The sequence below is a fragment of the Cupressus sempervirens genome, chromosome 5, assembly GCF_028749045.1.
Source record: "Cupressus sempervirens isolate cs-2001-9-10 chromosome 5, ASM2874904v1, whole genome shotgun sequence".
Classification (NCBI taxonomy): domain Eukaryota; kingdom Viridiplantae; phylum Streptophyta; class Pinopsida; order Cupressales; family Cupressaceae; genus Cupressus; species Cupressus sempervirens.
In genome coordinates this window covers 768,903,902-768,931,621 of record NC_143122.1, presented here as the reverse complement: position 1 = coordinate 768,931,621, position 27,720 = coordinate 768,903,902, and the positions used below count along the sequence as shown (strand labels likewise).

Here is a 27,720-nt window from a genome sequence, read left to right as displayed (position 1 = left end):
ATTACTTTAGACATGACATGGCAAGCGATTTTCTTTAACTTTCAATCAACCATCTCCTTGAGACGAATATAAATGCCTCCTTTTCTCAAGCAATGACAGACTGTTGTATCTAGACTCCCAAAAGTTTCGGGCTAGGGGAAACGAGCCAGTTGTTGCTCATGTACACAATGTTGTTATGTTAACAGTTACCTTTCCCTCCTAATTACCGCCCAAAAAAACCTAATACTTGCACACAAACATGTCAAAACAAATCACCATGAACACCAATAGTTGTCTTTTTTTTTCATTTTTTAGTTTTCTTCCATTTTTTTCATTTTTAGTTTTCTTGATTATTGATTGGTCCATTTGTCCAAAAAGTACTATAACAATTATTAGGGGATCTTAGTGGGGGGACATTTCAAAATGATGCTTTTAGACCACCTCACACTCTATAAATACTACAAAGAGCTCTACAAATGTGTGAAAGCCGAAAGGTTAGCTTTAAGCTCTTCACTCACCTATGGAAGCTCACTGAAAAAATTGACATTTTGATTAGGAATTGTACATCACAAAGTTATCCTGGATAGCTACTAGATCGGTTCCCCTAATCGTAATAGGACTTCACCTTTTTGGATCCACATGATATCCATTTCACAGTGGTGTGAGTACCCTCCATTTAAAATATATAGTTGATTAAATTTCAAAAATTCTGAAATACAATAGATTTTGTTTTTAATCTACATATTTCATGGTGTAAAACAACAAACAATTTAGGAAAAATGTAACATTTTGGATCACCCTTTGTGATCTATCATCATGATGCTCAAGAGAAAGGAAATTAAAAACAAGAAGTTATTAATAAAGATGTTAAAACATGACATAAAGGAATAGAACAAAGCATTCAAATACTGAAGAACAAAAAATAACAAGTATAAAAATATCAATCAACAATTAAGAACCCTACACAAAACACAAGAATAACAAGAAACAAAAACAAAATTCAAAAATCAACAAATAAAACTTTTATATATATATATATATATATATATATATTATAGCATTAATGGATGATGATAGCGGGTGAGAGGGTTGGGGGTATTAAGGAGAGTATAGAGGGTGAGGGTCTGTTGAGGATTGGTGAGAAGGGGAGAAGGGATGGTGAGTGGATGAGTGTGTGAGGGTAGTTGGGCGTTAATGGATGGTGAGTGGACCGCCACAATCCATTAATGCCCAACTACCCTCACACACTCATCCACTAACCATCCCTTCTCCCCCTCTCACCAATCTTCAACAGACCCTCACCCTCTATACTCTCCTTACCCAACTCACTCTATAAAATACCACCCTATCATCATCCACTCACCATCCATTAATGCCCAACTACCCTCACACACTAATCCTCTCACCATCCATTCTCCCCCTCTCACCAATCCTCAACAGACCCTCACCCTCTATACTCTCCTTACCCAGCTCACTCTATAAAATACCCCCAACCCTCTCACCCGCTATCATCATCCATTAATGCTAAACAACAGACCCTCAACCTCTATACCCTCCTTACCTAACTCAGGTAAGGAGGGTATAGAGGGTGAAGGTTTGTTGAGGATTGGTGAGAGGGAGAGAAGGGATGGTGAGTGGATAAGTGTATGAGGGTAGTTGGGCGTTAATGAATGGTGAGTGGATGATGATAGTGGGTGAGAGGGATGGGGATATATATATATGTGTGTGCGCATATGTGTCCACAAGTGTGTAAAATGTCCATCTTCAAACTTGGGTTTGGGCATATTAAAGAAAATGAGAAGAGTAAATTCGCTTTCCTAATAATATAACAATTTCGGCCGAAGATGAAAAGTCAAAGTGCTTGCGTAACAAATTTTAAAAGGTTTTCTCATTGTACTTAGATATCAATGACAGACACATCTCTAGTGTATTTGTTTGACACGTTGTTTGACTGCGAAGCTTGAAAGTTTGCTAGTGATATGCATCACTATTATTCCTCAAGAAGATGATCTCAGTGGGAGTACAATAATGGCGTCCATTGGATTATTTTTAAATTTATAGTTTGGTTGATTGGTTGAAGAGGCACCTAAACAACAGTTTTTAACAGAATTGAGATGACATTTCAAAAACAGTTGGATAAAATATGAAATGTAGATGCTAGTCAGCGGTAGATTGAAGTAGGTGTAACAGAGGGGAGAATGGCTATCATACTCAGCCAATTATATATATTCCGTTTAGGGGTAAAGAAAAAGCTGGCTTTTTTTAAATCGATCAAATAAGCATCATGTTTAATTCAGCCACCGTGTTTGATCCTTCAGAGGGTTCTTCGAAAAGGTTTCCAATTCCTGTTGTTCAGGAATTGGCATCTCAGAACCTTCAAAGCCTTCCTCAAAGATTTATCAGATCAGAGAAAGAACGCCCAGATGACTTTCCTCTTCATCAAACGGACATTCCCATACTTGATATGGGCATGTTTTCGAGTGATTCGGAATCCAGCAGGCAAAAAGAATTGGAAAAGCTCGGTGTTGCATGCCAGCAATGGGGATTTTTTCAAGTGGGTACAATAAATTTGATTATAAATTAAGTAATAAACTCGCAATTGCCTGAAAATAGTAGTTTGCAAACAAGAAATTTGGCAGGTTTAAAGCAGGATTCTAAGTCTCCATTTTGAAGTGTTTGTTTGTAACTTTTTATTAATATTGTGACTTTTGTAGTGCCCTGGCTTCTTGGACCTTTCTATATTGTGATTTTTGGAATGCGTAGTTTAGCAATACTAACGTAAGGGGTAGTTTCAGTGCCACATCTTGTATGTGTTTCTTATAAATGATCCATCTTATCTTACTTCAAGAACCTCCTTTTCCTTTCAATAAGAAAACCAGTAGAGACCACCACTTTTTCTACAGAAGGATCTAAGAAAATGTCTCCTCAGAATTTGGGAATTTCTTAAGGATTCTTCGGGATATAATTCGTTTTCATGTCACAATAGTAATTCAGAAGCTATTTGTATGTAATGTAAGCTTCCAATTGTCCATCCTCTTGATTGCTTTCTTTGCTAAGGTGGTATGCATGTCATTATGACAGGCTGTCAATCATGGAATTCCTCTGTCTCTGCTGCAAAGAATGAAGGGAATTGTGAAAGAATTCGTTCAGCTACCATTGGAAGAAAAGCTAAAGTACGAAATAAAAGACCTTGAAGGTTATGGTCAGACATTTGTAGCTTCAGATGACCAAATACTGGACTGGACAGATACCTTGTTCTTGACAACTCTACCTCCAGAGAATAGAAATATGAATTTTTGGCCAACAAATCCAGCAGATTTCAGGTACCTAATCATTTTTAAATTCAGGCAGCAGTAATAAAATCCTGTACTCATATTCCATTTATATGTGATTCTAGTAATTTAATTGCAATGTACAATAAAAGTATTCTTACATAATATACATACCATGCTCTAAAGGGCATACTCTTGTAATCATCCTGGAAAATGAAAAACAGAGAGAATTAATCGTAAGCAAAATACATCCAACAGATTTTAAAGTTCACATTGTAGATTATTCATATCAAGTAATTGAAAGTATTTATGAATGTTGACAGTGAACCAAAATTAATGTATTCTAACTTCATCTCATGAATTTCTTTTATTAATCCTTTTTAAATGTGATTTCGCAATCATATGTCTGCCACTTCAGCTCTTATGACAGTCCACTCAAGATACTGTTTAGAAAGTAGAAACCCATTTACAATCACCATTATTTTATGAGTCTTTTAGCATCTAATTTTGCTCGTCATAAACAATCACAAGCTATTTTCTTCTTTTCTCTAACATAGTTACTGTAGAAGAGTGTCTTTTAAATTGCATGACAACTTTCTTTGTTTTTGAAGGATTTCGTTGCACTGTTTTGATCTGTTACGTAAGATCTGCCCCTTTGACCACTAAATTGTTATTTTTATTTTTCAAAAAAAATTGTCAACCGCCACCATAAATGCATAGGCTGGGATGTACATCCTTCTCCCCTCGGAAATAAGCCGTCCTCATTTATTAGATGGCCATAATTGTTATTTACTTGATAATAGCTCTAGTCATACTATTTTTAGGTTATTCACTGATCTTGTTTTGGCCTGTTTAGGACTTAATATATGGCTTATGTAGATATTTTCTTAACTTTGGTTACTAAGAAATGTAATCTTTTTGGACCAATTATCCATTCCTCTCAAGTGGTTTGATTTCCTTAGTTTGGTCAATTTGAAATAGTTTCCGTAAGATTTAGCAGGGTGTATACTAATTATACCCTTGATTTTAAGCTTTTTTTAGTCCTGTCCTTCAATCTCAATTTATAGATTGATTTTTCTGCAGAAATGTCAATATTATTTCAATTTAAGCAGGTTTATTCAATAGGTCTAGTGTTTGAACCTGGTTGCTTCGTTGCCTATGTTGTTAGAAGTAGGGGTGGTTGTTTATAGAAGACACAAAAGGCTATTAAACCAGGTTGCAAATCCCTGCCAACAATCCCCCTCCTAGTATTACTCATTGGGCCTACATGGATTTGAACCCGTGATCAAGCTCTGATATCACTTGTTAGAAGTCGAGGTTGCCATTTCACCAAAAGATCGAATTGTTAATGCCCAATACAACCACTAGACTTATAGAAGACATAGAAGGGTGTTAAATCATGTCCCAAATCCCCGCAAGAGATGCTGGCACTGCCAAAATTTGTAAGATCCACCCCTTCGACCACTAATGCATTTTATTTTTGAAATTGTCAAAAACTACGGTGAATGCATAGGCAGGGATGTGACAGCTTGTTCTTCTTTGAATTCCACAAAAGATTGGAATCTTCTTCAACATGATGCAGCTTAAATAAATGGTCTGCAGAAAACAGAACAAATAACCAAGAACAGAGTATTGAGAGCAACTTCAAATATTGAAATCCCCGAACAAAACAGATATCTTATTACTATCTCCTTGAATCATTGACAAAATAAAGAATAGAAAAGAAAGAAATACATTTGGAGAACTAGCAGAGTCCCAGCCTCTTTGCTGTCTCCAATCCTATCACTAGCTTGCTCTATTCCCAATCCTCCTTTAAATTAACAAAAACCTCTCCTGAAAATTGCTCCAAGTTAAACTGGAAACTATTCACGAGATTACTATCCAATCCCAAAAAGGGAACAGGACAATTTGTGTAGTGACGGAGACAACAGCCCAAGAAGAGAAAGCTAAAAATAGCTGTTCCTCTGCTCCACTTTCAGAACCTGGAAAATGTCTATTAGGGAGATGTACCACATAATCAAGCTTCATTCAAGCTGCTACATAAAAATGTGGCTATGATGAAAATTGTGATCAACAGGAAGTGTCATACAGTAGTCTTTCTCAGTATTCTCATGATGTGTAAAACCCTTGTTCTGTAGGCTAGGAGCCTTTGAATTGAGAATTACCCTTCAACCACTTGAACCGAATGTCCTCACTACAAACCAATATTTTAGAAGCCAAATCCTCAAGGTCTTGGACCTTTTGGGTAAGAGAGTCAAGCAATTCCCGGTCCATGTAAGGGGGACCCAGTGACTCCTTTGAAAATTCAGACATCTTGGTTCTGATCTATTGTACTTAATCAAATCAGCTTCAGTGATCCATGAGTTTTCTACTTCTCGAAATAAAGCTTATATGACCTCCTGGATCATGTTTCCAGCAATTTGGTATCTAGAATGTGTTCGACCTGCACCATTTTATTCTTTGGCAACTGCTTAGTCTAGATGTTGTTTTCCTTCTTATTTTGTACATCTTCCCTCTTATCTTTTGTAGCTTCAGCTGAATAGGAATAATGATCAGTCGAGTCCTCAGGCAAATGAATTTGGTGGGCATTATCATTTGTTCTCTTTGTAATTTTGCAAGGTCCAATCTTCTTGGGTTTCATAGTTTTGTAGCTTATTTGAGATACCTTTCCTTGCATAGATGAACCATGACCATTTCTCCCTCCTGAAAGACCTCTTCTCTCCTATCAAAATCAGCTCTCTTATTATAATGTTTATTCATTGACTCCAACTAGAGCCTAACATGCCGATGTTTATCTTGGATATGCTCTAAAAAATCTATAGCTTTTTCTTTCTTATGTGGACTTATGAAAATTCAACCAAGTCAACAACTCCCTTAGATCCTCTAAAAAATTATTTACACACCACATAGAAAAATCTCTTACCTCAATTATCTCTCCTCCTTTAAATGGTTTCGATACATGGAGTTTATGCCCTCGCTGAAACCATAGGTGATTTCTCTGCCATAGTTGCATTTCTGATTTTTGTCATATAACCAAGGTATTCCCACTAATAGGTGACAAACATACATTGGTACTATATCACATAACACTCTATCCTCATAAGGACCATTTTTGAAGTCAACTAAACAATATTGGTAAACAAACACATTATGATCGTTCTTTAACCAATACATTTTATAAGGATTCAGCTTCAGAAGGCATCAACTATAATTTTTGCACCATTTCTGTACTTACGAGGATATGAGTGCATCATCCACAATTACTTTGCACACCTTATCTTTACAATGGCATCATGTTCAAAGCATGCTATTCCTTCTCTAGTCAACTATAAGAATTTCTTTGTCACCAACAATCAATGTTTTGTTCAACATCAACTTCACACCTATTTCTTCTCAAGGGCTTTTCTCCTTTTCCTTGGATCACCATTGCTCTTGGGGAATTTCTAGGGAAGTCTACAACTATATGGCTTTCACTACAAATGAAGCATTTCAAAGGTTCCATCCATTGGATAGTTGTTGTTCCCATCCTCTGCCTCTAAAGCTACCCCTACCTTGTTAATTTGCCTTCACATTGTGTTTTATGTTCTTCATCAACCAATAGGGATGAACTTTCTTTACCTCTATCTAAACCTCTGCATCTCTTTTGTTTGTGACTTTTCCCATCCTATTCAATTTTTCTTCTACTTTTAAGGCTTATTGATACACCTTATCCACAATATTTTCTTTGAGTAAGGCTAATTGATTCTAGAGTTGGGATTGGAGGACATTAATGTACCCAGTTCCTGCATGCTCTTCATCTTCTACCAAATTATTCCTAATTTGCAACCTCAAATATTGTTCAGTATAAGATGATATTGTCAACTCTCTCTTCTTAAGATTTTGAAAAACAGTAAAGAGTCTTTCTTGATAGTTGAAGGGTATGAACTTAGTTTTCAATTGTTTTAACATTCTTGGCCAAAGTGTGATTTTTTTTGGTAGTGTTTTTAAGATTCTCACACCATAAAGTGGCACAAGACTTCAGTTTGGTCACTGTAGCTTTGACCCAATGGGGATCAGATTCTTCAATCCCTCCCATGCCCAAAAAAATAATGATTCCTGGGTCCAATCTAAAAACATTTATGGATTTAACTCATCTTTAAAATAGGGACTTCAACTTCAACTTTAGTTCCCTATTTGGTAAAAACCTTAATAAGACTTTCCTGATCGACCCTCTTGATCTTCTAGTTCTTCCTCCCAATAATCACATGATAATCTGTGTGCAAGGACCTAAAGCCTATTGAACATTTCATCTAATACATTGTCTTTCCCTCTAGCATTTTTCCAACCTCTTCTACCCCACGTTCCTCATTGGGTCATGGAAGGTATTCCGATACCAATATGTTGCAGCTAAAACCAATAGTGAGATAGATTTATCTATTGCAAACAAAACAAATTACCAAGAACAGAATACAAAGAGTACCTTCAAATATTAAAATCCTTGAACAAATGTCATGCCCCTGCCATGATGGACAGATTGCAGCCTTAATAGATGATTAGGGATATAAAGAAATGGAAAAACTAAAAAGGCCTAGCTTACAAATAAACATAAACTTAGTCTGCACATCCAATGGAAATTCAATAAATAATCTTTTAAGCAGGGTCGACCTGATTAAGAATAAAGTGATTTATGTAGGGCGGTGTGGGAATTAGATATATAAATGACCATGCACATAAGGGTCAACCAAGATTAAATAGGTTGTTATCTAGGGCCAACTTGAAGAGTTTTGCCACTTGCTAGATGAAGATTTGTGACTCCCTCCATTGAAAAATATACAAGGGAAGACATTTCATTGGAGAGAAGGGGCAGATGAGGGGAAAATAAAGAAAGTTCAGATCTAGCAGCAGGAAATAACTAAATTATAGTAGAGAACAACGAACCATGTTAAGTTGCATGCCAAAATACCTGCCCAAGGAGCAACTACCCTAATGGGGATATCAAAGTATATTGTAGTGAGATAAAGTAATTAAGCAGTTATTAGGAGAAGTTTTGTGCCAAAGGTCATGTCGGTTGGTATTGGTAACCAATCCGAGCACTATATGTAGTGCTCAGTTGCCATAGAAAGTTACGAGAATATTGGATATCATTGGTATTGGTATGTAACTTATGTAACTTGGTTGGTACAATTAATAAAGATATAATCTTCCATATTCTAAGTAGTGTTCATTTCTTGTAATGCAATAGTATTGTAGCACCGTAGACCATAATTTATTTATGTGTTCATATAAATAGTACATTAGTGTTGTACTGAAAATAGGCTTGCCATATTGGTAGTAACATTTCTGGCATCGTTGCCTAAGTATGAATCCAAGACTAGGAAGGTAGGAGAAAGATGGAAACATAATGGGCCGATCCTTCAACTAGTAGATAGTGATATGTGGTAGCAACATCGAGGAAGAGGAAGTGACGAGGGAGGATCAATTGACATAAGACCTCGTATAAGCGTGGGATGTAGCAGTTGACGAGTACGCCCAACATGAGGCAAAGCAAAGGGCTCTCCCCATCGGTACAGTACGTACCAAACTCATAGTAAATGAGGATATGTACGATCTCCTCGGGAATCTTCCAATGTTGCTCGCATGGAGGCTAGTAGTAGTAGTGGAACACAAAGAAGCCAAGTTGAGGTAACAAAGAAGGCAACAAATATTGCAACGATTCTATCAAAGGACCCACAAAGATGAGGAGCCAAGGGATACAAGCAACTGTAGAACAAACCCTTGTTGGAGATACCAGAGGACACAAGAATCACAAAACGAACCATTAACTAATGGCCTTCCTTCCCAATAAAGATAGGTGATACAAGAAGGAAACCCAATTAAGAGACACAGAGGAGGAAGTGAGGTGGGAGTTACTAGCACAAGAACAAGTAGAAAGGAAGTGAAGACTACACGATCTTGCCCAATAAGTACAGAAAGGAAAAGAACATCGTGAGCATGTTTTCGACAGGGATGAAGAATAAAGCATAGAAGGGAAGTTGCAGACTTGCTGAAAAATATGGTAAGAAGAATAGAAAGGTTAGCCATCTTTGATGAAGTAATCATAGGGAACACAAAACCAAAAACTCCTTGCAGGGGGGAATAACATTACCACCAAGGTGGAAGAGAAGGCCAATGTAAGGGAAGGGATTTCCAATTCCATCGAGGCAAAGGAGGAGGTGAGTGTGGAGGATGGGAATCCTTTCAACCTAATAAAAGCATACAAGGAGGACAAGAAGGCGAGAATCCATAGCAAACCAACCGAATGGAAATGCTGAACACACCAGATAAACAAAAACTCCCTAAATTCAAGGGTGAGGGATCGAAAAACCCTATCAAGCACTGTAAGAAATGCGTGACTATCTAGGAGGCTAGAGGACAAGATGATGAGGAATATTGGTTAAACACCTTTCCTTCCACTCTCCGGGGAGTAGCAATCAACTAGTACACAGACCTTATGGATGAGTTGAGGCATCATGGCCGACCTTGAAGAAAGCATTTGAAGCAGAATTCAAGTTATTGAGGGATGATGATGAGGTGGTAGAAAAAATATATAACACCCAAAAAGGAAAGATTGAAAGTGTTTGGGTATATCACCAGAGGTTGAAAGAATTGATAGGGAAACTGGCCAAAAAACCAATTGATGAACTATAAAAATGATGGTTCATAGAAGGGTTGAACCTCTCCATCCAAAGGAAAATGAAGGTAGTACCTCCTTTGATCTACAAAAAGGCTTGTGATAGAGCTCTGGATATTGAGAGCAAGGAAAAAATGACCTGAAGTAGGAAGAGAATAAGCGATGCTAGTAGTGAGAAGGAAAGTGAAGAAGAATAAAAAATGATCCAAGCACTTTGCAAAGATATGATGCAGATGGCGAAAGTGGAAAAGGAAACTAAAAGAGACGAAGAAGTATGGTGTCTAGAGTGGCATAGCGAGGGACACACAAAAAGTAATTGTCCAAAATATTTGTTTTGTGACATCTGTCAGGTAGCAAGACATTTCCTTAAAGAATGCCTCAAGTACTCCTGACTGGAGAACAATCTACATTGCCTATAACTCCACCAAGAAACAAGAATTTTGATGCCTCTCTAGGAGGATACTAGAACAATAGAAGAGGAGGCAATAGTAACAAAAACACACCACGCAGTCGTATTTAGTATGATGAAAAAGGTCGTCCAATGATTCAGTGTCAAAGATGTAACGAGTGGGGACATTTCACACGAGATTGCCAAAAACGGTGGAAGCAATATATGTAGGTGGTGTGGACCAAGAAACCACAAAGATGTGGATTGTCCCAAAAGGAAAGTTGTGAACATGCTGGAAGTCACAAAAATAGAACAAATAATGATCGTCACTCGTCTACAGGCCAAAAAAGCTTCTTAGCTTGATCCCCAAACAGAGAAGGAATGGCTAGAGATGAATGGCACTGGAAGAGGGACACGGCCATAATATAGTAAACCCTTCTGTCCCTCATCCGCATCTAAAACCAACACAATAAGACAGATGTTGCAAGCTACCATAACAATAAGGGTGATGAACTTACTAGAAACCTTGCCACAATTAAATATGACAATCTCTAAAATAGGAGAAGATAACATCAAACATGGAGAGAGTAGTTCCAAGGAAGGCAACAACAAAAATGAAGCACCAGAGTGCAAAATGATTCCAAATCCAACACTATTTGCTGTAGGAATGGGAAGAACTCCTACCATGGTGGAAATTGAAATCATGGGGCACAAGCTAACCAACACCAAAGTAGACGGAGATCTAAAGTAAACATGCTTCCTAAGGAAACTAGGAAGGCATTGGGAAAGCCCACACTCTGGCCACCTATGTTCAATTTGGTAGGAGTGGACGAGCATGGCATAAAACCTTTGGGTACACTCTTGGGCCAAAAGGTAATTATAGTAACACAACAATTCCTTTTGGACTTTGTAGTTATCACACTAAAGAAGAAAGACTATAATGCCTTACCAAGAACGGAATGGCTAGTGCTGGCCAAAGCCACTCATAATTGGAAGTGTAACATATTATCCATTGAAAGTGAAGGGAAAAAATACACAATTGACTTACAAACCCAGATAGTCAGTCAAGAATTGGCACCCGACTCCGACTCAGAAGGTAGGGAGTGAGATGGAAACGGGGAGATAGAACCAAACAAGGAAGACATCCTAAGTGGATTGGTTCATTGGAAAATAGAGGAATATGAGGTGTTCCAACCAAGCTGCAATATGCTCAAAATTGCCAAAATTGAGGAAGAAGAGGACCCGTACCCAAAGGAAGACAAGGAGTACAAGGAAGGAATGGTGTGGGTAGATGAAACACCTATGCACCAGTTCAAGGAACATGAGGAAATAAGGTACGAGGAACCAAAGGTGGTGGAACTCAACTTAGGAGATCAAAAATAACCAAAACCTATAATAGTGGGGGATGATTGGGACCCAACTCTTAAGGGGGCAGCACTCAAAATATTCCTAGAATATAAAGATTTTTTTTCATGGACATACATGGGTCTCAGAGGAGTTCTACTAGAACTGTATACATAGGATACCACTGCTACTAAATGCTCGACTAGTAGGAAAAAGACCATATCTATGAATAAGAATTACGCAACCAAGGTGTAGGAAGAGATTGCAAAAATGCTAGAAGCCGAGATTATTTTCAAGGTACACACAAGCAAATGGGTGTCTCCAATAGTCATCTCGTTGAAGAAAGAAGCAAATCATATCAGAGTATGCATAGGATTTCAGTGCTTAAATGCTATGACAATAAAAGATCATTTTCCAATACCCTTTACAAACATGATATTGGAGGAGGTAGCTAGACAAGACATGTACTTGTTCATGGACGGGTTCTCCGACTATATCCAAATTAGTTTAGCAAATAAAGATAAATTGAAAATTACTTTTGTAGTAGAGGATGGGGTATATGCATACAATAGAATGTCGTTTGGATTATGTAATGCTCTTGCAACATTTCAATGAATTATACTTCACATATTTGACAGAATGGGAAGAAGCAACTTTACGGCATTCCTGGTTGATTGGTCGATGTTCAATGGGAAGGAAACCCATCTGCCAACATTACTAGAATGTATGGAGCATTGTAGAAGGGCATGACTAGCTCTGAATCCAAAAAATAGTTGGTTCATGGTACCCCAAGGGAAACTATTGGGGTACATTGTATGCAAAGGACTAAAGCCTAATCCAGATAAAATCAAAGTAATAGTGGAGATGGAGGATTCTCAAGATATAATAGGAGTGAAGTCATTTTTGAGCCAAGTGGGCTACTACAGAAGATTCATCAAAGTTTTTGCTGAGATATCGCTGTCACTTGAAAAGCTCACAAGAAAAGGAGAACCGTTTACATGGGGAACGAAGCAGACCAATGCACTAAAATAAATCAAGGCCAGGCTTGTAGGAGCACCAATACTGGTCTATCATGATTAGAGCAAAGAGTTCCGCATACATGTGGATGCATCCAACTTTTCCATCAGGGCAACCTTGGCCCGGACAGGAGCAAATGTGCTAGACCACTCGGTCTACTTTGCTAGTAGGTTGCTCTCAAAGGAAAAACAAAATTATAGTATGACAGAAAGGGAGGCATTGGGTATGGTGTACTCGGTCTAGAAATTTTGCACTACCTCCTTGCCACACCATTCACCTTCTATGTAGACCATCAGGCACTCCTCTATCTCATCAACAAACCAATAATACAAGGACAAGTGAGTAGCTAGCTTCTCCTACTCCAAGAATTTTTGTTCAAAATTGTAGTACGACTAGGTAAAAGCCATGTCATGCCAAATTACCTATCCAAAATAAAGTTGGGGGAACCAATAGGAGGAGTAAATGAAGATTTTCCAGACACCCACCTTTTTTGGATAACAATACTTCCAAGATGGTACGAGCAAGTGGGGAGGTACCTATCCACAACATTATTTCCCCCAGAGATAGAAGCCAATGAGTGACGAAAGATAGTCTTGAAGAGTAAAACATTCCAACTCATAGAAGGATTACTTTATAAGATTGAGCCTGAACAGGTACTGCGTAGATGTGTGATGGAAGAAGAAATCCTGATGGTGCTACGAGAGTCCCATGATAGATTGGTAGGATAGTTGGGATCAGATGCCACAACTAGGAAGGTACCTCTGGCTGGACTATGGTGGCCAACACTTTATAGAGACTGTTAGAAAGGATAGGGTTGCCGTTACCCCAAAGATCAACCTAATAATGCCCAATACAACCAATAGTCTTATAGAATCACAATAGGCGATTAAGCCATGTCGCAAACCCTATGAGGTATGTTGGCCCATTGCCAACAATCCCCCTCCCAGCATCACTCATCGTGGCTTGTAGGATTTGAATATGTGACCAAGCTCTGATACCAATTATTAGAAAGGACAAGGTTGTCATTGCACCAAAGATCAACCTGTTAATGCACGATACAACCAATAGTCTTATAGAACCACAAGAGGTGGTTAAGCCATGTCGTGAACCCTATGAGGGATGTTGGCCCACTACCAACAAAGATGTCAAGGAGTGGGCGACAGGATGCAACACATGTCAAAGGATGGGAAAACAAATAAAAAGGGATTTTGTACCCTTATTCCCTTTGTAATCAAATGAATTATTCGAGCAATGAGGACCTAAATTTGTAGGACCACTAAAAGCAAGTGCAGCCAAACATTGTTAGTGTATTATGGTTGTTATGGGCAGATGCAAGGGCTCTCCCAGATAACACAACAGTGAGTACGTTCAAATTCCTGTACGAGCAAATCATCACAAGATTCGGGATTTCGATCTCCATTACGAGTGATATAGGTGTGCATTTTGTAAATCAGGTGATACGAAATATAACGTAGGAATTTCACATTTTCCATAACTTATCTAGCATGTACTATCTACGTGCCAATGGACAAGTGGAATCGACAAAAAAGATCTTGGTATCAATCTTATATAAAACGTATGGGGTGGAGGATAGCGACTGGGAGGAGAGGCTACTTGTGTTGTGAGCCTATCGAGCTTCATATAAGGTAACTACAAGATGCACACCCTTTCACATGATGTACGACCAAGAAGCAATGGTACCCATTGAATTCATGATACCAAGCATTAGAGTGGCAGTGGAAAACAAATGGGACAAAGAGGATGACAGGTTGAGAGAATGACACAACAATCTCATCAAATTGGAAGAAAGATGAATGACAACATAATAGGTGATGGAGGTGCACAGTGCTAAGGAAAATTTTGGCATGACAAACACCTTCAAAAAATGAATTTCCAGCCATGACAATTAGTTTTGAAGTATAATGTTCGTAATGATATCAAACCTGGGAAATACAAAGTGCTATGGTTGGGACCATATTAAATCATAGAAATTGGTAGCAATGGGGCAATGAAGTTGGCAACACTCGATGATAGGCAAATTAAAGAACTTATAAACAGGTCCAAATTGAAAATTTATCAAGAGCGACATATAGAGGAAGTCAATATGTTGGGGTATTCCACCAAAGGAGGATGGACTAGGACAAGATAAGGAGCTTGAAGAAGACAAAGTCATCACACAAGAACCCTTCAGACTGGGCATGGACTGGAAGAAACCTCTTATGGACCCAGAGGAATGACCGGTCAAGAAAAAGGTAGAGTGGGTAGCAATTCCAAGAATCCATAAACACCTCACAAATGCATTGTTCAAGCCTCCTACACTATGGATAAGGATTAGTGGATACTACAAACTAAGGGCATCGTATGAAGGTGTAAAAGAAGGATTTGTAGCTTATGATATTGATGAGAAAGAAAGGACAGAGAAATGCATGGAGCTACTACAAAAAAGAAAGACAATAGAAGAGGTAGGAGAAATCGACTTAGAAAAATATGGTGCTATCATTGGGCCTCCCCTCAAGTTGATAATGAAAAGAGAGGACCTATTTATCTATACAAGTAATAGTTACGTAAATGGAGTAATTGAGTAAGTGTGAAAAGGATGGAGAAAGGGCACTATATAGAAGAAAAACAAGCGAACTATGGAGAGTGATTCCTAACCCAATGGAAGCACCGACAGTGGAAGGGGAAAATGCCACTTGGTATCGAAAGTATTGTGGGAAGTGTGTGGATGACAGTTATAAAGGCATGGGTCCATCTCACTTGGTGGATAAAATATTTGGGAACTTGTTGTGAAAACAAATGCTATCAAACATTTGTAGGCTCTTGTATGTGGCAGTACACTTGCAAAGTAAAAGTCTGGAACCAAGAAGAAAAGGGGATGAAAGGAAGCCTGAATGCCAGGAGGGATCTTCAAGGAATTTGAGATGAAAGGTATGAGGCTGGCATAAGAAGATAGAATTTTCTTTGAAAAACATAACAAATGGAAAAATAAGCATAAAGAAGAAAACTGAACCTAAACGCAATTTCATGATTATAAAAGGAAGAGGCAACCCTGATACTCCACATAAAAAAAATAAAGTATAACTCTAGGAGGAGCACCATGCATGTACAAGCTTGATGTAGAAGGAAACATAAAGCCCGTACGGACACATATAGATAGGAGAAGTGTCACATCTACATGCGTATGACCAAATGTATGGACAAGAATGGGAAAAGGAGTCCATCATGTACGCCCTAAGATTTTTGTTGGAAGATCTTACACAGGGAGATGTATGTAGAAGGAGGGGCCCTCATACATGTACAGATAGGGCAGGGCAACTCGTACGTAGAAGAGAAGCCTCTTGTACGTAGAAGGAGGTAAAGGGATTGCATACGTGGTAAGAGAAGGAGCCACCTGTACACAACAAAGAGGAAGGAAAGACCCTATATGCAAGGAGAAGTACGCGTATGTCACAGAGGAAGGAAAGGTGTGACCGGGTGAAGGAAGAGAGTCATAACATTGGAAGGGAATAAACATGTTGATAGCCACAGCTACAACTGCATTGAAAGGGTGGTGCAAGGGAGTTATACAAAGAATATATAACACTAAAAAGCATGGGTTGGACAAAAAGTATAAAGACACCAGAGGGGGAAGACAAAAGATCAAACCAAGAAACAAAATGGTCACCACAAGTAAGAACCACAAGAGCAAAGGAAGAATGGAGGAAGTCTCTACTGCAAACATCAATTTTGAAGGGGTTGTAGGAACAAAATGCATGAAGTGGTGGCAAGGGACAAATGATCAACATCCATTGAAGGTTGCCTTGAGAAAAGAAGAGGTGGACAAGATTGTGTTTATGCCTATTTTTTATCTAAAGGAGTTTGAACCAGTATTGCATACTCTGGTACATGGCTATGCCAAGAAAGGCCACAAGTCTAGTATCACATATATGCAGCAAGATGTGACAGTCTCAAATGCATCCCATAGAGGGCAACAAGCAGCCAAATCCCCAAAAATGATTGTGGAAGAAAGGACACACTTAGTAGATTTAGTATGCAAAGAAAATTTGACACAAAAACAATTGGACAAAATTTGGAGCAGCTGCAGAGGCATCAAGAAGACCTTTTTCAAAAATACTAAATGGAGGTGTGTGGTGAACTTGATAAAAAGTAAGTTAGCAAGAGGGAATCGGACATCAAATATTGCCATTTCCATGCTTCCATGGGTGAAAGGGGTATATGAGCATAAGATTTATAACCGGGCATAGTTACTTTCAAATAGGATAAAGGAATTTTTTCTATTAAAACACAAGACTTTTTATATGCCTCATCATGTTATAGCCCTATTTCTAGAAGCTCTACGCAAACAGGTTGCCCCCAAGTACTAGGGAAGTTTTGTTCTAGAAAATAGGGTTGAGTCATATAAGCCTGCTATGCTCTATTGGTTGCATATGGACACTATAACAAGAGAAGGGAGTGTCAGAACTCTTGAGCCACAAAGAAGAAGGCAAGACAAGATGAAACCAATGCACAAAACTTGGGCATGGAGAGTTGTACAGAAGAGGAAGAAGAAATGTCCTTAGAAGAGGAATCTAGTTGGCAAGAAGAGGAAGAGTAATAAACTTCTAGGACAGTTGTGACAGATACATCAGAAGATATTGAAATGGTGGAGGTCACAGCGGGATCACTTCCAAGGGCTGCAATTGATATTCAAAAGAGAAAGGCAAAGGATGACAACTGTAAGCATATGAACTCCAAGGAATTATAGGTCATATAGACACCGGTCATACATGCCACACAAACAGTAGTCATACAGGTCATACAAACACCAGTCACATGGACCAAGAAGGGCCTATCAACATGGAAGGAACAAGTAGGAAAGAAGTGGAACGGCAAATCAGCATGGAAGGTACGAGTAGGAAAGAAGTGGGAGGCACGTGAGAGTAAGGAGCAAAAGTGGACCAACTTTGGAAAATTGGGGTGCTAAGAAGATAAATTTTACACCCTCTTAGCTTTCTCAGGTGGCACGTCTTGTTCCTACAAATAGGATATCCAATACTAAAATAGTGGAACAGAGATACACCAAAGTCAGAAGTCATACAATTAGGATCGGAGATGGCGCAACCGATTGCATTATTGGTATCACCTAGGACAGCATCAACGAACAACAGAGTGGCAGCATCCACTATAACACCTTCTCTCACCACTGCTACAGCCTCATAGTTGATGACTAAGCCATAGAATCAAGAGCATGAGAAGCAAGATAATGGAACCATGGAACAATGAGACAAAGAGGCAATTTCATTGTTGGAACAAACCACCTCCTTCTCCACACTTGCTTGGAGAGACTGCACCATCCATGCAAGAGGAACCACCTCTACAACAAGAAGACATCTAGGTAGAACCGGTAGCCATGGAAAGCCAACCAGATCAAAGAGAAAATGTAACCCCACCTTTTGATGTTAATACTCAAAAGTATTGGCAGAATTGGAAACCATCACTAAAGCAACACAGGAGATGAGGCGGAGAGCCAAGGAAGCAAACACGACTTCCATAGTGGTGGAAGTTGAAACTCTCTTACATTTCATGAAGATGGGGTGCCATGTAGACTTCAAGAAGGCATTTACAGAGAAAGGCTACCCTATCAAAGAGATGGAAGCATAGTTCCAATAGTGGAAAACATCATGAATAGTGCAGTCACATGGGCCATTTGCATCTATTTTGTCTGAAGTGGAAGGAACTTTTTAGGCCACTTTCTTGGAATTGCAAATAGCTCATTGGGAGTTGGAAAAAATTGTAGGTAATCGAATATTCCTTACAAAGAAGGTGGAGACGCTGGAATCCCATCTTGGAGAAGAACAAAATACACATGTCAAGCAATTGGAAAAGGTGGAAAAGGACAAGATGAGAGCTCTCAAGCTTCTACAAGGCCCAAAAACAAAACAACTTGCAATAGAGAGTGATGTGCAGCTCCTCAAACAACAATTGGTACACCTCAAAACCTCAGCCACTCTAGCCCCAGTTTCAACTCCAGTTTTAGCTCCAGGGACATCCTCTCATCTCTATGCTTGAGTGTGTTAGTTGTGTGGAAATGACTTTTTTTGGGGGAGGGATAATGTAGTGGTTATTTCTGTGATAAAGTAATTAAGCAGTTATTTTGAAAAAGTTTGTACCAAAGTTTGTGTTGGTTGGTATTGGTAACCAAACCAAGCACTATATGTAGCACTTAGTTGGCATAGAAAGGAATGGGAATATTGGATATCATTGGTAATGGTATGTAACTTGATTGGTACAATTAATAAAGATATAATCTTCCATATTCTGAGTACTATTCATTTCTTGTAATGCAATAGTATTGTAACACCATAGAGCATAATCGATTTACATGTTCATATGAATAGTACATTAGTGTTGTATTGGAAAGAAACTTGCCATATTGGCAGAAACATATATATTAGAGAAGGCCACAATGAAGACAAAGCATTGAAGGACATCAACAATTACCTAACAATCAGTAGGAACAAATCTGATTCAAGGCAATCATACTCATGCATATAGAAACTGGATACTATAACTGTAATTTTTTGTGAACTATTATTCCTTATCATAGGGAGAATAGTGGATCCTATTTATGGTTAATCTCTTATGAATAATATATTGTAATCTAAGAACATGGCATTATTATGCTATCTATCATACGTAGAATATAGGCAATAATTTGTAATTCTTTATATGTTTTCTGTAATCAATCATGGTAGTGATAATATGGGAATTCAAGGAAGGAAAACATTTATGAGATCCTTTTCTAAGCATACCACCATATGGTGGTGAGGATAGTCCCATGAGGCCATGGGGGTGAATGGAGTGCCCCGCCCTTGGGCTTAGAAGGGAAGGACACTCTGGACACCCTATTGTAGTTTCCCCTAATGCTTACCTCGGTTGGCCATTAAGCCAAGGAACTCTAATCATAAAATGACAAGAGCAACAATGATAGAGGGGAACAACTAGGGGATTTCTCCCTAGATACACCCTCTCATGTGGATGACAAAAGACCAAACGATGGCCAAGAGGGATGATATCCACTCTTGAGCCTATGGTAGAGAACATTTAAGGCACCCTATTATGCCCCTTATCCTAGCTCTCCTATAGTTGAACTCCATCAATAAATTAAAAATATCCTATTAGCAAATTAATGTTTCTAATGCTAGTAGGAAAGATCTATGCTTTAATGTCTATAATAAGGAATATCTATTTTGTGGATTATGTTTCAATGATTTCCTAACATGTTGGAGGATCTCAACTAGGTACCTGATGTTACTAATTCTATTCTACTTCTTGTTCACTTGGAATTTGTGATTTAGGGAAAAAGCTAGGGTATATTAAATAGGGGACATTACATGTGACATTAGAGCATCGATCATGGCAGCCTATTGAAGAAGCCTACATTAACGACCACTCAATTGGGGTTAATTATTCAGCCCCTACTTAAATAAATAAAAACTAAATAAAATAAATAAAATTGATTAGGCCAACATTGCATGTTTATAAGTAGTGTGCCTTTAACTGCTTCGTGTCTGATGTGTTTTGAGCATGCTTACTCCATGAGTGTTTTATATGCACACTTTCCAAATGTATACCTTATATTTGCTTCATGGCTAGCATGTTTCCAGCATATTTGTTTCATATCTTCTATGTATTTATGTGTTGCTTCATGACTGATGTGTTTTCGGCACATCTACTCCACAAATACCTTTCTCATTTATGCTTCATGATTGATGTATTTTCAGCAAGTATACTCCATGAGTACCTTTGTCATCTATGCCTTGATATTAAGTGTATTTATCTTCATCACTCGTGCCTTACATGTATTCCTGTGTAGGCTCATGGTTCATTCCTTGAGCATATTTGTATGTATGATCCATGTTTTACATATGTGCTTCATGCCTTTTATGCCATCCCTTGTGTGTATTCATGTGTATGGTTTCTTGCCTTACATGTATTAATTGTGTTGAGCCTTATATGTTTGACGTGTATACTTCATGCCTTGCATGCATTTATATTGCTTCATGCCTTACAAGTCCTATGTGTATGATTCATATCTTACACGCCTTATGTGTATGATCCATTGCCTTATGTGTATGATTGTTTATGATTCATGCCTTGTGTGTATTCTGGCCTTATGTGTATGATTCATGCCCTAGAAGTATTCATGTGTATAGTTTATGCTTCATGTATGCTTCATGCCTTGACTGTATACTCCATGCCATACAGATATTTATGTTAAGCTTTGCGTCTTTTGTGAATTTTTATGTTTGGTTCATATCCGAAGTATGGTTATTCATAGGTGCATGTGCTTTCCTAATGTATGCCTTACGTCTGATGTGTTTCCATGTGTAAGTACTTACATCTGTTTCTAGATCCATATTCTTGAATTCAAATTAAAAATGAGGTGCGCATGCTCCACACAAAATTCTAGATATGTGTCATGCCTCTAATTCTCATCTTAATATGTGGGAAGCAGACGCTCATTATGATCCAAGGAGATATTTGTGACAATATGCAAGTGATATAAAGCTTGTCTTAGAGTTACAAATATTATGTCATTGACCTAACATATTTTTGCAATATCAGAGTTGCGCAGCAAAAGATAATTTCATTACAAGGCTTGATTTGGGACCCTAATTGTTTAACAAGATTAATACTGTCATTGCTTGAGAACAAGAAACCTCACAAAGGGTGGATGGTCATGCCCCTTCCCTGAAATATAGATTGCAGCTTTAATAAATGACATTATGGTTATAAATTGATGAAAACTCAACAGTCCCTAGGCAGCATAATTAATGAAAATTCAATAAATAGAAAAAATCTCTTAAGTAGGGCTGACCTGATTAAGAATAAAGAAATTCATATAGGGAAGCATGGGAAATAGTTATATAAACCACCATGCACTTAAAATCCAGCCAGGATTAAATAGATTATTTCCTAGGGCCAACCCAATAATTGGTTGAAGAGTTGCATACCTTGCTAGATGAAGACATGTGATTCCCTCTGTTGAAAGACATTTCATTGGAGAAAATGTGCAGATAAAGGGAAAATAAAGGAAATTCAGATCTGATTAGCAACAGAAAATAATTGACTTATAGCATAGAACAGTAAACCATGTTAGGTGTCATGCCCCTGCATTAAGGAGAAGACAGAAATTGCCCATGGAACAGCTACTTGTGGGGATATTAACGTATATATTGGTGAAGGCCACGATGAAGACGTATAATCGAAGGACATCAGCAATTTCCTACTATCAAGCAGGGTCAGATCTGATTTAAGGTGATTATACTCAGGCATATAGAGACTAGATATTATAAATGTAATTTGGTCTGAAGTATTGATTCTTATGATAGACAGCATAGTGGATACTGGATCCTATCTATAATTACTTTTTTAGGAATAATTTATATGAAATCAAGAATATGGTATTATTATGTGATCTTTTATATGTGCAATATAGGCAATAATGTGTAATTCTTTACATATTTTCTATAATCCATTATACTTGGGATGATAGAGGAGTACAAAGAGGGGAAATAATTATGAGGTCCTCTTCTAAGCAAGCAACCTCAAGTGGCAGTGAATAGTACCATGAGGCAGAGGGGTTGCAAGGAGTGATTCACCCCTGGGCTTAGAAGGGAAGGAGGTTCCGAACACCATATTGTAGTTTCCCCAAACCCTTTGTAATGACCCCAACAGGTTATAACTTCTTCAAACACCAAAAATCTTTATACTTCAGTTGTTTGACATTTTGTCAAACACTTTGCAAGCAAGCTCTGATACCATTGTAATAACCCTCCTCAAATCTGCTCTCAAAGATGCTGATTGAAGGCTCAAAGAATTTTGTCAAACAATTCACATGCAAGAGACATATGACTGATATAGTATTTCAGCTTGCTTTAAATGACTTTTTTTCAATTTGCATCAATGAGAATCTAGTGATAGAAGATTACAATGAACTACACAATGACCTAACATGAGTGTGCTCCTAATTTTGACAATATTCAGTGCACATATTATGATCTAAGCATGAGAAAAGAACACCTACAGCCAACTGGCATTTTTGCAAACAGTTGGTATGCAAACTATCTAACTGATAAATAATGAGATTGAATTGCTTAAATGACACCAGCAACTATTATCTTTTTGATTGCAATCAAATTTCTAATACAATGCTCATGAAATATGGCCAAGACTTCGGCATTTACATGGATTACCAAAATGACAATGCTAGTATAATGCACACTTACAGCTAAAACTTATAATACCCTAAAAAAAAAATACTAACAAGGGAATCTGGTTGTAGATGGCTGTAATAATTTTCTTTCAATGCTGCCCCTTCTGCTTTACTTTTTCGAACTGCTTTTTCGGCCTGCTTTTTCGATTCTGCTTTTTCTGCCTACATTTTCAGTTCCGCTTTTTCCGCTTGCTTTTTCGATTCCGTTTTTTCCACCTGCTTTTTCAATTCCGCTTTTTCTGCTTGCTTTTTCGATTCTGCTTTTTTCGCCTGCTTTTTCGGTTCCGCTTTTTCGAACTGCTACCCTGTTGAATCTCAAGACCATATCTTTCAATGGCATCAAGATTTTCAGCTTGAAGGGATTTCGTCCTTCAAACTATTGAGACATAACCTCCAGAAAATTTTCCAATTTCTTTGATATTTCCAACCATGCTTAAAAGAAGCTCTTCCATTTCTTTTATAGTGTTCTCACAAGAGCTCCATCCTTCGTTTTCTCAATGTGGGATAAAACATAACTCCCTTTATGTAACTTATGTCTCCAATGTGTTATAAAATAAAGGGGACTCTTTTAATTTAAATATTTTCCATAAACTATAGTCTATGCATTAATAAAGTTAAATATTTAAATTTAACTTTATAAAATAGCTTTATCAATGTAAAACAAATCTTATCAATGATAAACAAGTCTTCTTGCCGATTTTAAACAATTACCATCGACATACCGCTGCCATTGGATGTCCACCCATGCCCAAGATGACTTATTATAAATAGTATGCCCAAAGTTGCCTCAAAACCCCTCAGAAAGACCTGCAACTGAAACTATCTCGGCCAAATGGCCTCTAAGCCCCTTTAATGTCCTAGTTAGCCTACAGGACCGTGGGGAAATAGGCTAACAACAACATCATGCTATGAATGCTAAAAAGGGGACATTACAGTCCGCCCTTCCCAAAATTGCTTGTCCCCAAGCAATGGCCGAACAACAACCCAATCAATCCACCTGGATCCCAAATGTAGTCATGAACTATATTGTTGTCAGTCAACATAGGCTCCTGCAACAACCTGTGAAAATTAACCAAGAGGAATCCATAAATGAATCATGAATCACGGTGCAACTGAACTCCAAACCCACTACTGCCACAGTCAGGAACCCACAAGGCACAAACTCTCAAAATATTAGACCCCAAGTAGAGTAGATCACCCAAACTGTCAACATAATAAACACCATCCACACAACCCACCATGTTATGTGGAATGCACACTCCAACTCTGCTACAATAGTGACCACTCCTACATGAAATTGCACCAAATACAGAGAATCCACACACTGTACATCTGCTGCTATTAACACAACTCTGCAGATTACCGGCCACTGTCTCATAACCATAACACCCATGCACTGCTGATGGTGAATAGTCATTACACGGTAGATAGCAAAAATGAGAGCCCAATCCAAACCTGTCTGCCATCAACTCCTCAACACATGGATCAAAAGCAAACCGATGAACATATCCTTTAGTATAATGCTGGTAAAAAGAACCAATCTTAGTCAAAGACTCATCCTACAGACGTGATATGACCAACTGTGACTGATCATCAGCTAAGTCAGAGGATGATATAGCCAAGAGTGCAGAATCAACAACAACATCACTAGTCTCTGTGCCCTCCAAGTCAAACATATCACAATGCTCAGCTACAACCTGCCTCTAGTGGAAATGGACCAAATATGCCAATAGTAGTGTCGTGGACAGATATATCCTCATCTCCACTACCTCTATCAACCTCGACCATGGACATCCGCGGATCACCAGACACCACGGTTTGTGATTGTACAAAATCTGGTAAAGACTGAAGTCGCTCTAACTCCATGGTCACCTTAGCCAAATGAAACTGTGAGTCCTCGAAAGCCAACTATGTACTCTCAAGAATCTCAGAAGTCACCTCGAGCTGCTGAGTAAGGTCACTCACCTCATCTTCCTTGGCCAATAATGTATCGTATGCTGTACTCCCCCACTCCATAAGATAATCTCTGTCGGCTACCAACTGCATATAATTTTGTCTCAGAATCCAGATAGCCTCCCATAAAGAGTGGATCTCTGTCAAGGAAAGATAATTGCCTCCCTGCTCATCACTAGTAGAAGAACCCCATCCATAAACTGCTAACAACTGACAAGCAGCATTGAAATGCTCGCAAGCGATAGAAATGTTTCGCTTGCCAACTCTCAGCTGACTAGACACATGATTGTGCCAACTAGTCGAACTCCTATACTTTATCCCTGGTACACTGTCCAAAGGAGTAACCTCGGAATAGCTATCATCTGTAATACTTGGATCCTGGGACTCTTCTGTAAACTCTGTCATATCTGAGAGATCATCAACCCATTCCAACAAGAATGGTCAACTGGATATATGAACAATGCCCAACACAGGTGTGTAAAAACTAATTTCAGCATCAAACAAGTTGCTGGCATGGATGAGAACTACACCTGGCAAACTACTAATCAAGTCCATGATGGTGCAATAGATACTACTACCAAGGAATGATAGATATCTCTGGTCAAAACGATCCCAAGTACTAAGATAAGGATCCCAACATCTAATCCATGAACGGAAACCAGCTGGCAATTCAAGTAAACTTCTCACCTGAGTAATGTGAACAATACCAACTGACTTCACGCACCTGTCTACAATCTTTGAATCCGGAGTGTGAATGCTAGACATCCTCATATCATCATCATGTGACCCGACTGTAAAAGAAAACTGAGTCCCTACTATACGCGCTAACTTCCGAACTGAACTCACCTCAAGACAAAGCTCATCCACGTGTCTCTCAGAATCCTGGAGAGCCAACCGAGTACACACCAAGGAATTTCGAGTATCCTCCAGCTCATGAAAAAGCCGATCAACCTCCTTCTCCTCCTTCACTGCATCTTCCTTGATCTGTTGTAAGTCGTCACAAGAAGACCCTGTTGTGACTCCTTTCTGTCTCTCCTGCAGTTGAATCATCCAAATGTGATTCTCAATCAATCCATGTATCCTGTCATGATGAGATAAAGCCGTGACAATATCCTTGTCCCTTGTCTTCAGCTGGCTTGCCAAACCAAGTGAAGAGCTACTAGCCTCTATCTCATGTGAAGAAGCATCCAACTGTGCTTGATACTCATTTTCTGCAAAGTCCTGAATGCTCACTTTTTGATCAACTATACTATCCTCAAACATGACAATATCCTCAACTGTTGTAACTTCATCCAGCCCAACTATATTGGAATCACTATCTGTGTCAATCATGCAATCCAGTGTGCCTATGATATCACCTTCTGATGCAACTGGCTCAACCTGCACAACATCTGAAACCCCTTCTGCCTGTGAAGATGATGCAGATAAACCATTACCTGAAGATGTGTTGAAGTCTCCCTATATCGAATTTGCATGTCTGTTAAACTCCTCATACAAGTTTTCGCCTATCATAGGGAAAGTATGATCCTTAGGCCTATCAAAGCGTTCAATCAATCTCTCCGTAAACTCCACATATGAGGTAATGTGTGCATGACCCATAGTGACCATACCATGATGCCACCACTTGTGTGCTAACCCATCCAGGTGAATTGCTGCATACTTAATAGCTTCTTCCTCAGGCATAAGGTTCAATTGTAAGTATGTGTCAAGCTTTTGAACCCAAGCTTTTGCTGTAGACTTCCCCGAGCCATCATAATATGGTAACTGAAGTTTCCCTACTTTCTTCCATAGCTCATAGCTCTAGTTCTTGTCATGTCCACGTGGCATATGCTTCATCCGCACATCTATATACTCTCTAAAGGTAATTGCAACAGTAAAATCTGGACCTCCGGCTTCCCAATCTCTCCTCAGCTGGTCCTGTATATCAGTGATCTAGGGCTCTGGTACAGGCTGCTTTGGAGCTCTAGGAGGAAATGTGGGAATCATGGACCTCGAACTCACTGTCCTAGCTTGCTGGGGTGCATGACCGAAATTGTTCCCAACTTGTTCACCTCCATTATGTGTCCCATCCTGATTATTCCCATTCTGATTGTTACCATTCTGATTATTTCCTCCACCTACGTTAGCATTCAACCCCATTTGACAAGCCATCATCTGCATCATAAGCTCCAATCTCTGACTCTGTTCCTGTGCTCTTTGCTCTGCTGATCGCTGTCCCCGTGATAAGGTGTCTAATAATTGTAAGAATCTTTCCTTTCCTTGATCTGGACTGGCATTCATTTTGTCAAACATTTTTCTCTCTATCTGGCTAATCCAAATTCCCAATAAGACCTCCATAGGATGGCAAGAAACCGCTCTGATACCACTATAATGACCCCAACAAGTTATAACTTTTTCAAACACCAAAAATCTTTATACTTCAATTGTTTGACATTTCGTCAAACACTTTGCAAGCAAGCTCTGATACCACTGTAATAACCCTCCTCAAATCTGCTCTCAAAGATGCTGATTGAAGGCTCAAAGAATTTTGTCAAACAATTCACATGCAAGAGACATATGACTGATATAGTATTTCAGCTTCCTTTAAATGACTTTTTTCCAATTTGCATCAATGAGAATCTAGTGATAGAAGATTACAATGAACTACACAATGACCTAACATGAGTGTGCTCCTAATTTTGACAATATTCAGTGCATATATTATGATCTAAGCATGAGAAAAGAACACCTACAGCCAACTGGCATTTTTGCAAACAGTTGGTATGCAAACTATCTAGCTGATAAATAATGAGATTGAATTGCTTAAATGACACCAGCAACTATTATCTTTTTGATTGCAATCAAATTTTTAATACAATGC

General features: G+C 38.6%; 1 protein-coding gene across 1 annotated transcript in view; it reads left to right on the top strand.

The window, feature by feature from the left end:
- Nucleotides 1–1,906: 1,906 nt before the first annotated feature.
- LOC149558176 (protein LATERAL BRANCHING OXIDOREDUCTASE 1-like) overlaps nucleotides 1,907–27,720 on the top strand; it is a 31,250-nt gene continuing 5,436 nt past the window's right edge. Inside the window, exons 1-2 of the mRNA XM_089832528.1 lie at nucleotides 1,907–2,533; nucleotides 3,061–3,302. Of these exons, the coding sequence (XP_089688654.1) occupies nucleotides 2,264–2,533; nucleotides 3,061–3,302 (512 nt within the window). The 5' untranslated portion in view covers nucleotides 1,907–2,263. The remainder of the gene's footprint in view (nucleotides 2,534–3,060; nucleotides 3,303–27,720) is intronic.